This window comes from Loxodonta africana, chromosome 8 (genome assembly GCF_030014295.1).
Source record: "Loxodonta africana isolate mLoxAfr1 chromosome 8, mLoxAfr1.hap2, whole genome shotgun sequence".
Classification (NCBI taxonomy): domain Eukaryota; kingdom Metazoa; phylum Chordata; class Mammalia; order Proboscidea; family Elephantidae; genus Loxodonta; species Loxodonta africana.
In genome coordinates, this window is record NC_087349.1 from 13,862,826 (window position 1) to 13,878,212 (window position 15,387).

The 15,387-nt window shown below is 47.4% G+C and overlaps 1 protein-coding gene across 1 annotated transcript in view; it reads left to right on the forward strand.

Moving 5' to 3' along the window:
- The first annotated feature begins 4,269 nt into the window (after window positions 1–4,269).
- Window positions 4,270–15,387, forward strand: part of SLC13A4 (solute carrier family 13 member 4) — a 47,432-nt gene continuing 36,314 nt past the window's right edge. The window contains exons 1-2 of the mRNA XM_064289680.1: window positions 4,270–5,064; window positions 9,810–9,938. Of these exons, the coding sequence (XP_064145750.1) occupies window positions 4,966–5,064; window positions 9,810–9,938 (228 nt within the window). The 5' untranslated portion in view covers window positions 4,270–4,965. The remainder of the gene's footprint in view (window positions 5,065–9,809; window positions 9,939–15,387) is intronic.

Sequence of the window (15,387 nt, forward strand, 5' to 3'; positions counted from 1 at the left end):
GCCAGGCCTTTCTTCCAAGGTGCCTCTGGGTGGGTTCAAAGCACCATCTTTTGGTTAGTAGTGGAGCACTTAATCATCTGCACCACCCAGGGCCTCCTCTGAAAGGCTCCAGGCTTTGCTACCTCTCTGTCTAGTTCTCAGTTTTGTTGTTACTACCAGGCTATTAAAATTCACATTCCCCCACCCCCAGGTTCCAATTTTTTTTTTTTTTTAATTGTGTTTAGGCGAAAGTTTACAGACCAAATTATTTTCTCATTAAACAATTAATACACAATGTTTTGTGACATTCGGTTGCTAATCGCTTTTCTTTGTTACCAACAAAACATGCCTTTTCAGTTTGTTCTTTTTGTCTATCATTGCCTAAAAACTAAGACAACTAGGCTTGTTATGATTCCTTGTTAACTAAGAGTTAACAGGTGAAGGCCTCGGCCGGAACAAAGTGTCTGGGGTCTCATAAGGGCTCCTCGCAGCTCAGACCTTTCTGACTCGTCCTAGGTTCACAGCTGGCTTCTGGAGGCTAAATCCGCAAGAAGTCTGATCTTTCAATGAATGAGGATTCACCGGGCTAAATTTGAGTCCAAAATGTATTTAACACCAGCCAAGGTCATTTAATGGTGATGAAAGCCGATCTGGACTTCTTTAAAATTTTTGAACAAACAAACATTGACTTCTGGCCCCAGCTGCATGGTCTTCTGGAGAAATCCAAGAATGCAGGAAAAAGGTCTTCATCCACAGAGAGAAACACAACCCTGCACCCTGATGTTCTCAGGCTCAGGAGTGTCCTCACTGTCGGGCTCTGCCTTTCTCTCGTTCCCTGGTTAGGCTGCTCTTTCTTCTTCTCTCAAACTCAAACTCCAATATATGCTGTTGGTTCAATCCTTCTCTTGCTGGTATTATGTGTTCTGTTGGACGTGACACCCTGTTCATCTCTTCTTATTTTAATTGGTGTCTCTGCGGCTTTGTCTTGGGGCCTTATTTGATTGTCTTCACATCCATTTCTGGGCACAGCTACCCGCCTCTTCCAGTTGCCTTTTGCACTCTGTCTCTGATTGCCATCCAATCACTAGAAAAGAACATCATGTTTGGTAGAGGGTCAGTGGAAATGAGGGAAACCCTCAATAAGATGGATTGACCCAAAAGCCTCAACAATGGGCCCAAACGTACCAGGGAACACAAAGATGGCACAGGACTGGGCAACGTTGTACTCTGTTATACATGAGGTCACCATGAGTCGAAGGCTGACTCGACAGCAACAAACAACAATGACATCTCTGCCTGCCCCTGTTCTGACACTTGCTGTCTTTCTGTCTCCTTTGGGTGTCACTGTTTGAATAAAACAAAGGTTAGCGTGCAGGTGCGGTTGACCAGCCATCAGCCTCACAGCCCGCCTTCACTATATGCACGTCTCCTGGACATGGGGGTGGGGGTAGATGGGAGGCAATGGCCTTTATCCCTGGGCACAGTGCAATATTCTGAAGACCAGTAACTTGGTTTCTGTGTTCAAAGGACAGAGAAGTGACTGTGAAGACTGGTAGCATTTCTTTGGGCCCCTTCATGTTGCCCCTCTGTGTTAGACCAGCCTTCAGGAAAGAATAAAGACATACAGTTCATAAAATTACAATATTCTTGCAACCCACCCTGAGACCCTTTTCTCCCATCAGAATGGACCCAAGAGCTCCCTTGGGATCAGAATCACCAGGTGGACAGACCCACGCCTGTAGTCCTTGCCCATCGTGTTATGGGCTCAATGGCTATTCCCAGTGGTAGGAGGTGTGGCTGGGAAAAAGTCCCCAGACCACTGATTGCAGCGGTAGCTCCTTCACCCCAAAAATTAAAGGCACTTTGTATTCATAAATCGGGGTCTGAACTTGTGTGGCAATCAATGGCAGAAAAAATAAGGGCAACGTTCTTTTTAGAGACAAATGAAAATCTTTCATTTTCCGTAACTAGAGACTTAACTTTTTCCTGAATACAAATGAATTTTCTACCCACGAAAAGTTTTACAATGATCTCATTTACAAGCAAAATTAAATAATATGCGCACAACCCTCACTGAAAAATTCTCCTCATTGCCCAACAAACAGTAAAGTACTAAACTGAACAGAAACGGACCAGATGCTCCATTTTGCCTCATGAATGCCATACGGGACACAATCAGGTCTGGAGTGGAAGCATACCTATAACTTATGGAACCATTTCTATACTGCTGGGAAATTTTAGGATCGAAAAATTCTGGAAGTTTCCTCTATCATTGACATCCACATGACCACCTCTGAGGTCACTTAAGAGACATTGATAAACATCTGTGTACAGAAGTTTTCATGGCTCTGTCTTCCCAACTTGTATTTAACTAAAAGGGAATTCCATACGTGGTAATCCAGTCAGGAGATATTTCCACAGATAAGGTACAAGCGAAGGGTGCACTTATTTTTGTAACCCATTTTAATGTCTTGCATTTGTTAGGCATTATTCTGGATAAGGTTGTCTTCATCTGAAAAACAGAAGGACTCCTGAGGGAGAACTACTGGTCCTACTGTGTGGCTCACCTTACCTAATTTTATTTAACAGATCTTCATTTATGGTATAATAAAAAATGCAATGGCCAATTTTTTCAGGTCATCTTTGTTATCTCCGATTATCTCACTCACAGGAATCTGGAGTCATTCAGGGTTTGAACAGCAGTTGTTGACTTCCACAGCTGCCTCAGGACCCCAGCGTGCGGTCTGTGTATCCCCAGCTGTTTAGTATTATCCAGTCTCTTTATATATTTGCAACCAAAACATCGAACATGTGGTACTGTTCATTCGGAGTTTCAAAATCATTTCAAAAATGAGGCCAGAATGTAGTAAATACAGTAGCCAGTCGTTAACATGCATTTAAAGAAGTGAGTCATTCCAGCCCATTCTACAGAGGCAAGTTAATTTCGGAGGGGACTGGGGCTGGCAAGGGCTGCTCTGGCCTCAAAGCCAAGAAGAACTGGTTTTCTGGAGTCATTTCCCAGCCGCTTCACCTTTAGCCTGGGGATCTTTTCCAACTGGTAGAGTTGCAAGTCTTGGAACGCCATTCCTTGCATTCTCTTAAAGAGAATGTGGGCTTTGTAACCCTTTGACCCAGTTCAGCGTCTCCCAGATCAAGGCAAAACTGCCCAAGATCACTACTTCTAGAAGGTCTGGGGTTTTCTTCTTTTCCCGTTCTTTTCTTCCTCTCCCCAGATCCACAAGTCCTTGCTGAGAAAAGATGCTAACAGTTTGTCCTGTTCTGTAGACAGGAGAAATTCCTGCGTCCACCTGCTGCTAAGGCCCTGTCCCTGAACTTGTCAACTTCTTCCCTGCCCTTTCAGCCCTTCCTTGTATGCCAGCCATCTTCTCTTTTCTCTTTGTGGATGCCTTCTGCTTCCTTTTTGGGAAAGAGCCTCAGAGAGGAGTATTGGAGCATCCCTCCAGCCAGAAAGACCACAGCCATTTGGGCTCAAAAAGCCCAGTTGCCATCGAGTCAATTCTGACTCATGGCAACTGCGTGTATGTCAGAGTAGAACTGTGCTCCATAGGGTTTTCAGTGGCTGTGGCCTTTCAGCAGTAGATCACCAGGCCCTTCTTCCAAGGCACCTCTGGGTGGACTTGAACCTCCAACCTTTCGGTTAGCAACCAAGCACTTAACCATTTGTACCACCCAGGATCCCCTCTGAACTCAGAGGGCCTCCACATGAGACTGGCTTCTGCACATTTCCAGAGAGGCAGCGACCCTTCCGTTCTCCCTAAGAAGGGTCTGTGGTCTTTCTTACAGGCTGACAGGCTTGGCTGGCTGGTGTAAACTCTTTTTCACCCAGGTACTGAAGCAAATGATCTCTGCCAGCAGGGGAGTCTGAAAGGCTGACAACTGGCCGCTCTGGGGCAAGTTTCTCTAGAACTAACGTTCCATTTTCTCCCTGCCACCAGACACCTCATCTCCCTAAGGACTGGGTCAGCAGATGGCCTTCCCCGGCCTATGTCCCCAATAGTACACCACTGCTTGAAGCTGTGGAACCATGTTTATGAGGATGGTCATCTCTGAGCCCCTGGGTTATTTGTTGGAGAAACTGAAAAATAAGCTTTGCAAGCGGCCTTGGTTCCGCAGGCTCAGCAGGCCCCTGCTGTGGCCAACCAGGAGCAGCTTTGGGAAGAGGGATGGGCTGTTCTTTCCAACTTTCTGATTGGCTGGGAGGGGTAGGCAGGGCTGCCGGCTCCATCCCGGCCTCCCATAGGTGAACTGAAGTCAAAGGTGGGCCGATAACAAGTGTTTGTCCTGGGACAAAAAGGAATGTCTTCTGGGCTTTTTCTGTTCTGGAAGCCCAGGCTCAAGGAAGATTGTAAGTGTGAAGCCCATCTGAAGGAAAGACATTTGGAAGAAGTGATGTGCCAGGTCCTGGGAGGAAAGACCACCGCTACCTGAAGTCCATATGAGCCTCTAGCAAACTCAGAGGCTTGTCTTAAGGGAAGCGGGTCCTAGAGTTTTACCGAGAGCACCACAGGTAGGAGCTGAAACTGGTACTCCTCCAACACAGACCTTCCAAGGGAGGAAGGAGGATGGGGAGCCTGTAAATGACCACCTCTGGGTCCCACAGAAGCAGCCAAGGTGTACTTGTGACTGGCTAAGAGGACCTTGGCTGACCCGTAAGAATGAAGGTGCTCGACGGCTAGGCAAGCCCAGAGGGAACCCACTATGCCTCCATTTATAATCCTCTCCCAGTTCCTTTTTGCTGGTCATAAAACCATGCTCATCAACCCCACCTAAAACAGAAGACAAGGACCCAGGCTTTTGGGGACTCAGGGGTGTGTGTACCTGCCTCCTGCTCGGCCCCTGAGACAGGAGAGGAGCCTCTGCAGAAAGACGCCAAGGAGGTTCCAGAAGTCTTGCTGGACAGGGAGCGCCTAGTGAGGCCAAAAGCCTTCCACCAGCAGGGCAGGAGGACACAGGGACAGGTCCACCATGGGTCTGCCGAGGGGCCTGCTTGGAGCCCGCAACCTGCTGCTGGTCATCCTGGTTCCTCTGCTGCTGCTGCCTCTGCCCATCCTGCACCCCAGCAGTGTAAGTGCGACCTGTCGCCCAGCCTGGGGGGTCCGGGAAGGAAGGGTGGCTGAGGGACCTGGTGCTTCTGCAGCACCTGAAAACAGTCCTTGTTTGTGGGAAGAGATGGAGATGTCTTTCTGGAGGGTGCTAAGACATCTTCTTCCTAAAAACTGCCATTCTCACCCCTCTGTCCTACTCCCAGGCCCCCAGCCCCGAGGTCCCCAACCAGATTAGAGTAACGGCCTTGTCCGGAGTGACTGGTCTGTGGGCCAGCCTGTCCCATGCCGCAACCAGGCAGCCATAAAGAGAAGGACATCCTGCTGAGTCTGAATTTGTTGGGAGCCAACACGTGACCATCTTCATCTGGGAGACTGGAGACCCAGGAAGACCCCCCAGTAATGGCCTGAAGAAGCAGGACAGGGCAGGGCAGTTCTCAGTGAGAGCCCCTGGGCACCTGTCCCTGTTCTGGGATCGGGCAATGGTGGGCACTGGTGACCCAAATGCACGGCTCCTCATTCCTGTGAATGCTAAGTGGAAACCAGAGCTTGGCTTGCTGCCCTGGCCCCGCACTTTGATTCCCTGTGTCCTTGGCAGTTTCTGCTCTGTGATCTTCAGGAAAGATAAAAACGGTACCTTCAAACCAAGGAAGAGCCCCACGCTCTAGATGGTGACCACTCTTTATCAGGGTCTGTATGAGCACAGACACAGGAGCTTTGGTTCTCCATTTGGCTGGCTTCTCAGACCATCCCCCTCCTCCATTTCCTTCCCTTCTCTGTTCTTCTCCCCCTGCCTATGGCCTCACCCCTTCCCCCAACCAGCACCACCCTGGGTGTTTAGGAAAAGTAAGCTAAGCCAAGTGTTTGTGGGAGAGGAGGCTGGCTTCCCCTTAGCCCTGTGAGTGACTTGGTAACCGAGATTAGATTAAAAACTAAATAGAGGGGATTAGGATGGCTCCTCATAAAAACAAACTGGCTCAAATCTTTGGTAAACACTCCAGAATGCCAGGGAGATGCTGATTAAAACTAGGCTGCAATGAACAGGCAGTGACGGGGGCTGACAGTTCTCCTGGCTTTCCACTAGTCTGTCGGCTTCATCCAAGTGGGCCTGAGTTCCGGTCTTCCCTTTTCCTGGTCTTCTTACTCAATGGCAGACTGCTTGAAGGGACCATGCACAAGAGACACAATCGCCCTTCTCTCCACGGCAGCATCAGGAGCCCCTGCCTCCCTCTATGTCAGCCTCATCTTTGGGGACCCTGACATTGGAGTCTAGTGTTTCCCCACATTTCATTCTGGGGCCCTTGAATGTCTTGGTTTTCAATGACTACCAAGAAGAATCCACGGGAAGGAAAAAAATTGAAGTAAGAAAAATAATCTATAAGGTTGAGGGAAGAGGGGTATTGTGGGAAGGGGAAAAAATGGAGAGAAAAGGAAAGCCTCTTCTCTGTGTAAGTTTCTAAAACTGTTGAGATGTTTAAGTCTGTACGTCCTAAGGCCAAGTGACTTCTCTCAACCTGAGCTTCACCCTCGGGCCTCTCAACAGGGGAATTGTTGACATTTGGGGTCAGATAATTATGGGCAATTGTGACAACCAAAAATGTCTCCAGACATTGACAAGTACTCTCTGGAGGCAAAATCTCCCCTAGGTAGGAGCCACTGCCTTCAGGAAATAGACATAGTCTACCTCAGAGTTTCCAGTCAACATACATGGGTTGTGGACGGCAGGGACACTCCGTCCCATTTCTCTGCATTCTGCCCCTTTACCAGAAAAAAGGCGGGAGTGAGTGGGCTCCAGTGGGGCAGAGAGCTTTGAACTCCTTCAGGTAGTTTTATTTCTGCGACAATGAGGGCATTTCTCTAAACTGCATTCTTTTCCAAAAGGAGCCATCTTGATTTCACTGTGGATTCTGCCGTCTTATCAGCGCTTCCAAGCATTTTAACTTCCCTCTGATCTTGTGGCCCCAAGCAAGTCTCAGTGGGAGCTACAGTCAACAGTCGTTGGGCCCAGTTCCCATTTCTCAAACCCAAACCCCGTAATCCATGCGTAGCAGGAGGTAACACAGGCCCATCCAGCTGAGCCGGGTCAATCACTCCTGCAGCTCGTCAAGGACCATAGTGACCTTTTGTATCTTTGGTGCAAGAATTTGAGGTCGCTCGTGCTGAACCCAAGAGAGTGTAAACAGAACAAGCTTCGTCAGGTGCCTTGGTCAGCAGCCAGCCTCCGGGCAGGTCAGACCTTAGCCCTGAGATTTTAGAACTAAGTCAGAACTGAGCAAGGTCCTTGGATGGGCACAAATGGTTTGTACTCATCTACTCAAAAAGAGCCCTGGTGGCACAATGGTTAAGTGCTTGGCTGCTAACTGAAAGATTAGCAGTTCGAACCCACCTGCCGCTCCATGAGGGAAAAGATTTGGCAATCTGATCCTGTAAAGACTACAGCCTAGGAAACCCTACGGGGCAGTTCTACTCTGTCCTATAGGGTCACTATGAGTTGGAATCAACTCAGTGGCAACTAACAACAACACTAACTTCAAAGGTTGGTGGTTTGAGCCCATCTAGTGGCACCTTGGAAGAAAGGCCTGGTGATCTGCTTTCATAAAGATTACAGCCCAAAAAACCCCATGGAGCAGTTCTACTCTGTACACACGGGGTCACTCGAATCAGGATTGACTCAGTGGCAACAGGTTTAAAAATGGAGGAACCCATAGCCAGCTTGGGTTTTCTACACAGCGGCCCCTGGAGTCCCGGGGCTCAGAGATGTTACCGTCATTGAGGACCTGGGACAGTGAGTGACCTTGCCCAGCACGGCTAATCAGCTCCTGTCAGCATTACCAGGGCTAAGGTGAAGGAGGGCCGATTTTTTATAAAAATGGCATATGTGTTTGCTCTGTGAACACCTAGGGTGTGCAGCCAGCAAGGTGAGTGAACTGGAGGGAAATGACGAATCTCCAGACCTTCCCTTCTAGCCAGATAGCACTGTGTAGCCCCTTTGTAGGAGACTAGTTTGGGGGCATCAGACAGAGGTGGAAGACTCCAGAGCAGTGAGAGCCAGACGTTGGTTAGGGCGGTGGTTCTCAGCTGGGGCTGTTTTCCCCCCAAGGGACATGTGGCTGTGTCTGGAGGCACTTTTGTTTGCCACAACAAGGGGAGGAGATGCTACTACTGGTACCTAGTGGGTAGAGACCAGAAATGGTGCAAAATATCCTACAATGCACAAGGCAGCCCCCACAACAAAGAATTGCTGCCTGCCTCTCCTCCCCTCCCCCTCCTCACCCCTCCACTCCTCTCCCCTCCCTATCTCTACCCTTCCTCTCCCCCTCCCCTCAGCGCCTCTCCCTTCTCTACCTCCCTTCCCTCTTCACCTCCCCTCCCCCTCCTCTCCCCCCTCACTTCTCCTTCCCTCCTCTCCTCTACCCTCCTTCTCTCTCCCTCTTCATTTTTCCCCTCCTCTCCCCTCCTCATCCCTCTTCTCCTCCCCCCTCCCTTCTTCTCCCCCTCCCTCCCCTCCCCTCCTCTCCCCTCCCCCTCCCCTCCTGTCCCCTTCCTCCTCTCCTCTCCTCCCTCCTCTCCCCTCCTCTCCTCTCCCCCTCCCCTCCCCTCTCACCTCTGCTTCTCCCCTCAGGCTCATTACTAATTCTTCAAGGAGGACCTCTAGATGCTACTGCAAAATGGTAGGACCTCAGATTGAAGACAGAAGGGGAAAGTAGTGAGCCAACCAGTCCTTGCATATGTACAAGGCTTAACAAGGGATTTCATTATAATTTATGCTTGTGTTGAACTGTTCTGAGCAGTCATCTAAAGCAGAGGAATTTACACTCTATTTGTTCATTTTTCAAGCAGTGGAGCCCTTTTTTTCAAACAAAATCTTACATGTAATTCAGTGTGTAAATCAAACGATAGAAGAAGTTCCCTGGTTGGGGTGGGGCTGAATAAGGGGGCTGTATTCAAGGTCCTGTTGGGCTCCTCCTGTCCCCTGGGATGTTTCTGAGACCTTCCCCCCCCCCCCCCACAGAATCTCAGGGCTGCAAGAGCACCTTTTGAATTATTTGTAATCCAGGAATCTCACCACGTAGTGACCTGCGTCTCCCATCGGGCACACACCGGAATGCCTCATGGCCTCGTATCTTATACTGTCGAACTCAGGATGGCTTAGCTCAGAGCCTGCATGTAAACCCATCACACACATCGATCCCAGCAATCTTCAAACACCTTCCAAAAACCAAACCCATTGCCGTTGAGTCGATTCCGGCTCATGGCAACCCATGTATTAGAGAACACAACTGCTCTATGGGGTTTTCTTGGCTGAACCCTTATGGCGCCAACGAGTGGCTTCAAACCGCCGACCTTTAGGTTAGCAGTCATGTACAAACCGTTTGCACCACTCAGGGACCTTTGAAACACCTGCAACAATGCTGAAAAACTTTGGTTTCAGATCAACGCGACAACAAAACGTTATGCCCTGGCTTGAACTCCACCTTCATGGTGTATGCTCTGAGCCTGATGCTGCGGTTCACCTTTAGTCCCCGCCCGCCCCGGTTTTCGGGTCCAGCAGAACCGTGGTCCCATCACAGTGCAGCGACCACCCTGATGCACACCATCGAAAGCTGAGCGCCAGGCCTCGTCTGCTCAGGAAGCCAGAATCACGCAACCCGGTGGGCCCCACGCGTGCTCGCCGCACGCCCAGCTCTGGCCACCAGGGGGTCCCTCCTCTGCCGCGGTCGCAGGATGGCTGCGCTGCCCCTAACCTCCTCTTTCGTCCCGTTGCAGGAGGCCTCGTGTGCTTACGTGCTCATCGTCACCGCCGTGTACTGGGTGTCCGAGGCCGTGCCTCTCGGAGCTGCAGCCCTGGTGCCCGCCTTCCTCTACCCGTTCTTCGGAGTCCTCCGGTCCAGCGAGGTTAGAGCACTGTGGCCCAGCCCTCTGGTGGTCCCAGCCAGGCCAGAGGAGGAGGGTGCACGCTGAAGGGGCTCTCACGGAGCACCCTCTGAACAAACCCTTAGCACTAAGCCTGTATACCTGCTACTCCGGACCCCCGAGTGCCTCTCCTCCCATCCGTGACCCCCATCTCCCTCAAACTGGCTCAAAAGGAGCTTCTTTCAGGAAGCCTTCTTTGATTAGTCTCATCCATCCAGTTGCCCCTTTAGTTTGATACTCCATAAGAAATATAGGACTGGTATTTATAACTAGGCTGGTGTTGGTCTTCAGTCTTTCGTAGATCTATTTAGACTCTAAGTACTCAAAGGAAAGGCAAGAGTGGGGCCTCCCTTTCTTTTGAATCTCATTAGAAAGCTGAGCACACATACAGTTGTTGTAGTTGTTAGGTTCCGTCGGGTCGGTTCCGACTCATAGAGACCCTACACACAACAGAACGAAACACTGCCCGGTCCTGCGCCATCCTTACCATCGTTGTTATGCTTGAACTCATTGTTGCAGCCACTGTGTCAATCCACCTCCTTGAGGGTCTTCCTGTTTTCCCCTGACCCTGTACTCTGCCAAGCATGATGTCCTTCTCCAGGGACTGATCCTTCCTGACAACTTGTCCAAAGTATGTAAGACGCAGTCTCGCCATCCTTGCCTCTAAGGAGCATTCTGGCCGCACTCCTTCCAAGACAGATTTGTTAGTTCTTTTGGCAGTCCATGGTATATTCAATATTCTTCGCCAACACCACAATTCAAAGGTGTCAACTCTTCTTCAGTCTTCCTTATTCATTGTCCAGCTTTCACATGCATATGATGTGACTGAAAATACCATGGCTTAGGTCAGGCACACCTTAGTCTTCAGGGTGACATCTTTGCTCTTCTACACTTTGAAGAGGTCCTTTGCAGCAGATTTGCCCAGTGCAATGCGTCTTTTGATTTCTTGACTGCTGCTTCCATGGCTGTTGATTGTGGATCCAAGTAAAATGAAATCCTTGACAACTTCCATCTTTTCTCCATTTATCATGATGTTGCTCACTGGTCCAGTTGTGAGGATTTTTGTTTTCTTTATGTTGAGGTGTAATCCCTACTGAAGGCTATGGTCTTTGATCTTCATCAGTAAGTGCTTCGGGTTCTCTTCACTTTCAGCAAGCAAGGTTGTGTCATCTGCATAACGCAGGTTGTTAATGAGTCTTCCTCCAATCCTGATGCCCCGTTCTTCTTCATACAGTCCAGCTTCTCGGATTATTTGCTCAGCATACAGATTAAATAGGTATGGTGAAAGAATACAACCCTACTGCACACCTTTCCTGACTTTAAACTAATCAGTATCCCCTTGTTCTGTCTGAACAACTGCCTCTTGATCTATGTAAAGGTTCCTCATGAGCACAATTAAGTGTTCTGGAATTCCCATTCCTCACAGCGTTATCCATAGTTTGTTATGATCCACACAGTCTAATGCCTTTGCATAGTCAATAAAACACAGGTAAACATCCTTCTGGTATTCTTTGCTTTCAGCCAGGATCCATCTGACATCAGCAATGATGTCCCTGGTTTCACGTCCTCTTCTGAAACCAGCCCAAATTTTTGGCAATTCTCTGTGGATACACTGCTGCAGCCGTTTTTGAATGATCTTCAGCAAAATTTTGCTTGCATGTGATATTAATGATATTGTTCTATAATTTCCACATTTGGTTGGATCACCTTTCTTGGGAATAGGCATAAATATGGATCTCTTCCGATCAGTTGGCCAGGAAGCTGTCTTCCATATTTTTTGGCATAGACTAATGAGCACCTCCAGCGCTGCATCTGTTTGTTGAAACATCTCAATTGATATTCCACCAATTCCTGGAGCCTTGTTTTTCGCCAATGCCTTCAGAGCAGCTTGGACTTCTTCCTTCAGTACCATCGGTTCCTGATCATGTGCCACCTCTTGAAATGGTTGAACGTCAACTAATTCTTTTGGTATAATGACTCTGTGTATTCCTTCCATCTTCTTTTGATGCTTCCTGCATTGTTTAATATTTTCCCCATGGAATCCTTCAGTATTGCAACTCGAGGCTTGAAGTTTTTCTTCAGTTCTTTCAGCTTGAGAAATGCTGAGTGTGTTCTTCCCTTTTGGTTTTCCATCTCCAGCTCTTTGCACATGTCATTATAATACTTTACTTTGTCTTCTTGAGAGGCCCTTTGAAATCTTCTGTTCAGTTCTTTTACTTCATCAATTTTTCCTTTTGCTTTAGCTGCTCAACGCTCAAAAGCAAGTTTCAGAGTCTCCTCTGACATCCATCTTGGCCTTTTCTTTCTTTCTTGTCTTTTCAGTGACCTCTTGCTTTCTTCATGGATGATGTCCTTGATGTCATTCCACAACTCATCTGGTCTTCAGTCACTAGTGTTCAATGCATCAAATCCGTTCTTCAGATGGTCTCTAAATTCAGGTGGGATATACTCAAGGTCATATTTTGGCTCTTGTGGACTTGCTCTGATTTTCTTCACTTTCAGCTTGAACCTCCATATGAGCAATTGATGGCCTGTTCCACAGTTGGCCCCTGGCCTTGTTCTGACTAATGATATTAGGCTTTTCCATCGTCTCTTTCCACGGATGTAGTCAATTTGATTTCTGTGTGTTCCATCTGGCGAGGTCTATGTGTCTAGTTGCCGTTTATGTTGGTGAAAGACGGTATTTGCAATAAAAAAGTCATTGGTCTTGCAAAATTCTATGATTCAATCTCTGGCATTGTTTCTATCACCAAGGCCATATTTTCCAACTACTGATCCTTCTTCTTTCTCTCCAACTTTCATGTTCCAATCACCAGTAATTGTCAATGCATCTTGATTGCATGTTCGATCAATTTCAGACTGGAGCAGCTGATAAAATTCTTCAGTTTCCTCATCTTTGGCCCTAGTGGTTGGTGGGTAAATTTGAATAATAGTCGTATTAACTGGTCTTCCTTGTAGGTGTATGGATATTATCCTATCACTGACAGCGTTGTACTTTAGGATCGATCTTGAAATGTTCTTTTTGACGATGAGTGCAACACCATTCCTCTTCAACTTGTCATTCCCTGCATAGTAGACTATATGATTGTCCAAATCAAAATGGCCAATACCACTCCATTTCAGCTCACTAATGCCTAGGATGTTGATGTTTATGCATTCCATTTCATTTTTGAGGATTTCCAATTTTCCTAGATTCATACTTCTTACATTCCAGGTTCCGATTATTAATGGATGTTTGAAGCTGTTTCTTCTCATTTTGAGTTGTGCCACATTAGCAAATGAACATCCTGAAAGCTTTACTCCATCCACGTCATTAAGGTGGACTCTACTTTGAGGAGGCAGCTCTTCCCCAGTCATCTTTTGAGTGCCTTCCAATCTGGGGGGCTCATCTTCCAGCACTATATCAGACAATGTTCCGCTGCTATTCATAAGGTTTTCACTGGCTAATGCTTTTCAGAAGTAGACTGCCGGGTCCTTCTTCCTAGTCTGTCTTAGTCTGGAAGCTCAGCTGAAACCTGTCCTCCATGGGTGACCCTGCTGGTATCTGAATACCTGTGGCATAGCTTCCAGCATCACAGCAACACACAAGCCCCCACAGTACGACAAACTGACAGACACGTGGAGGACATATACAGTAGGTGCTCAATAAATGTTTGTTGACAGAAAGACTTACCATGTTTGCTGAGTTCTGACAGTATTTTCATTTTCCTCTCTAGAAGACATTTCTGTTCTTCTTCCCCAAATCAAGGTGACTGCACATCCCTTCCTTGGCTGTGCTCTGGTTCACTCTTTTCCTGTGGCATTCTCAAAAACTCAAACAGAAATTGTCAACATAAAGCCCAAGTTGTGGCTAGATTTCAGGGCAAAAATAGGGAAGAAGGAGAACAGCCAGAACCCAGTGGCAAGATGAGTAATGGTCTTCATTCATGAATAAACCAAACCAATTGTCCAGTCCAACTCATGGTGACCCACGTGTGTCAGAGTAGAAATGTGCTCCATAGGGCTTTCCATACCTGGTTTCATTTGGGCTCTCTCGCTACAGCACCTGGCCTCCTTTCCTGTTTTCCTAGAGTTTCTGATGAAGAAGATGGAATGGTAGAGGTGGGAGTAAGTTTAGAGACAGAGACACAGAAGGAAGAGGAAGGGAAACGAATTTCTGAATGTCTACTAAGAACCACGCAGTACCCCAAAAGTGCCACATTGTTGTTTAATACTCACCAGATCTCTACAAGGTGGGTGTTAATATTTCCCTACAGATGAGGAAACAGGCTCAGAGAATTAACAAACATACCCAAGATCACAAAGAAGGAAATACTAGTGCTGGATCCAAACCCACAGCTAGTAGATTTTAAAGTCTGTACCCTTGCTTACTGTGCCATCACAAAACACTCCATGAAGTATCATGTGGCTTTGTGGTGAGGTGAGTTTTTACTAAGAACTGTGGGTCTCTTTGGCTTTGTGATATGAGGATGGAAGAGTGAAGCTGGGCCTATAGAATCCCTTGGCAGTAGATAACAGAACATTTTTGAAAGTCCAAAGATAGAATTAGGCAATCCCTAATAGTTAGTTGTACTTGACTGCGAATGAACAGTTTGTCTTTCTACTTCGTGGATTCAGCTGGCCAGTTTTAGTTTTTTGGTTTTGGTTTTTTGTTGGTTTTTTTTTTGTTTGTTTGGTTTGGTTTCCTGGTTTTGTTTTTATTGTTGTTGGTGGTTTTGTTTGTTTGTTTGTTTTGGTGGCATTTATAGTAGCTGTAGCCTTTGGCTTTCCAAATAGAATAGGATCCTAACAACCCTGAGCAGTGCTTGTATTCCTGGAGGTGTGTACAACACCGATCTCCTGGAACCCACTTAAGAGCTTGTCTACAGCCTGAACTACCAGGCACTCACCCCAGTTTCCCAAATTCCTTTATGGAAGGAGAATAGGTAGTATGGGTTTGTGAGCACACTGAAAAGAAAATTCACCCTTAAACATGAGTTTTCTTAAGGGAAGCATACGAACTTGTTCTGTAGGGTTCTCTTGAAAATTGTGAAACCAAAACCAGTGGGGCAGGAGGTGATATTAAAGGGTAGAAGAAAAAGTGATGCTATTAAAAGAATTGAATCATAAGTAACATTTTAAAGTGAGACAACAGGTAATTAAGAGAGCTACATCATTGTATTTCACTACAGGCAGCCCAAAAGTCAATAGCAAGCCTTAGCCTTTAAAGTAGATGAGGTCTCTGTTTCTCCAAGGGCTGCCTGTGTGGGAATCTCTCCAGATGTCTGGGCCCTTCCACATGGGGGAAATGTTGCTAGGTAACGGTTTTCAAAGGGCCTGCCTCTTTGCACAGCCAAGAAGGCCAAACCTAAGGAGAGTCTGGGGAGGCGGTAGTTTGTGAGGGTAACAGACCTTTATGAGGAGAAAAGGAAGACTGTCCAGTTTGGGAACA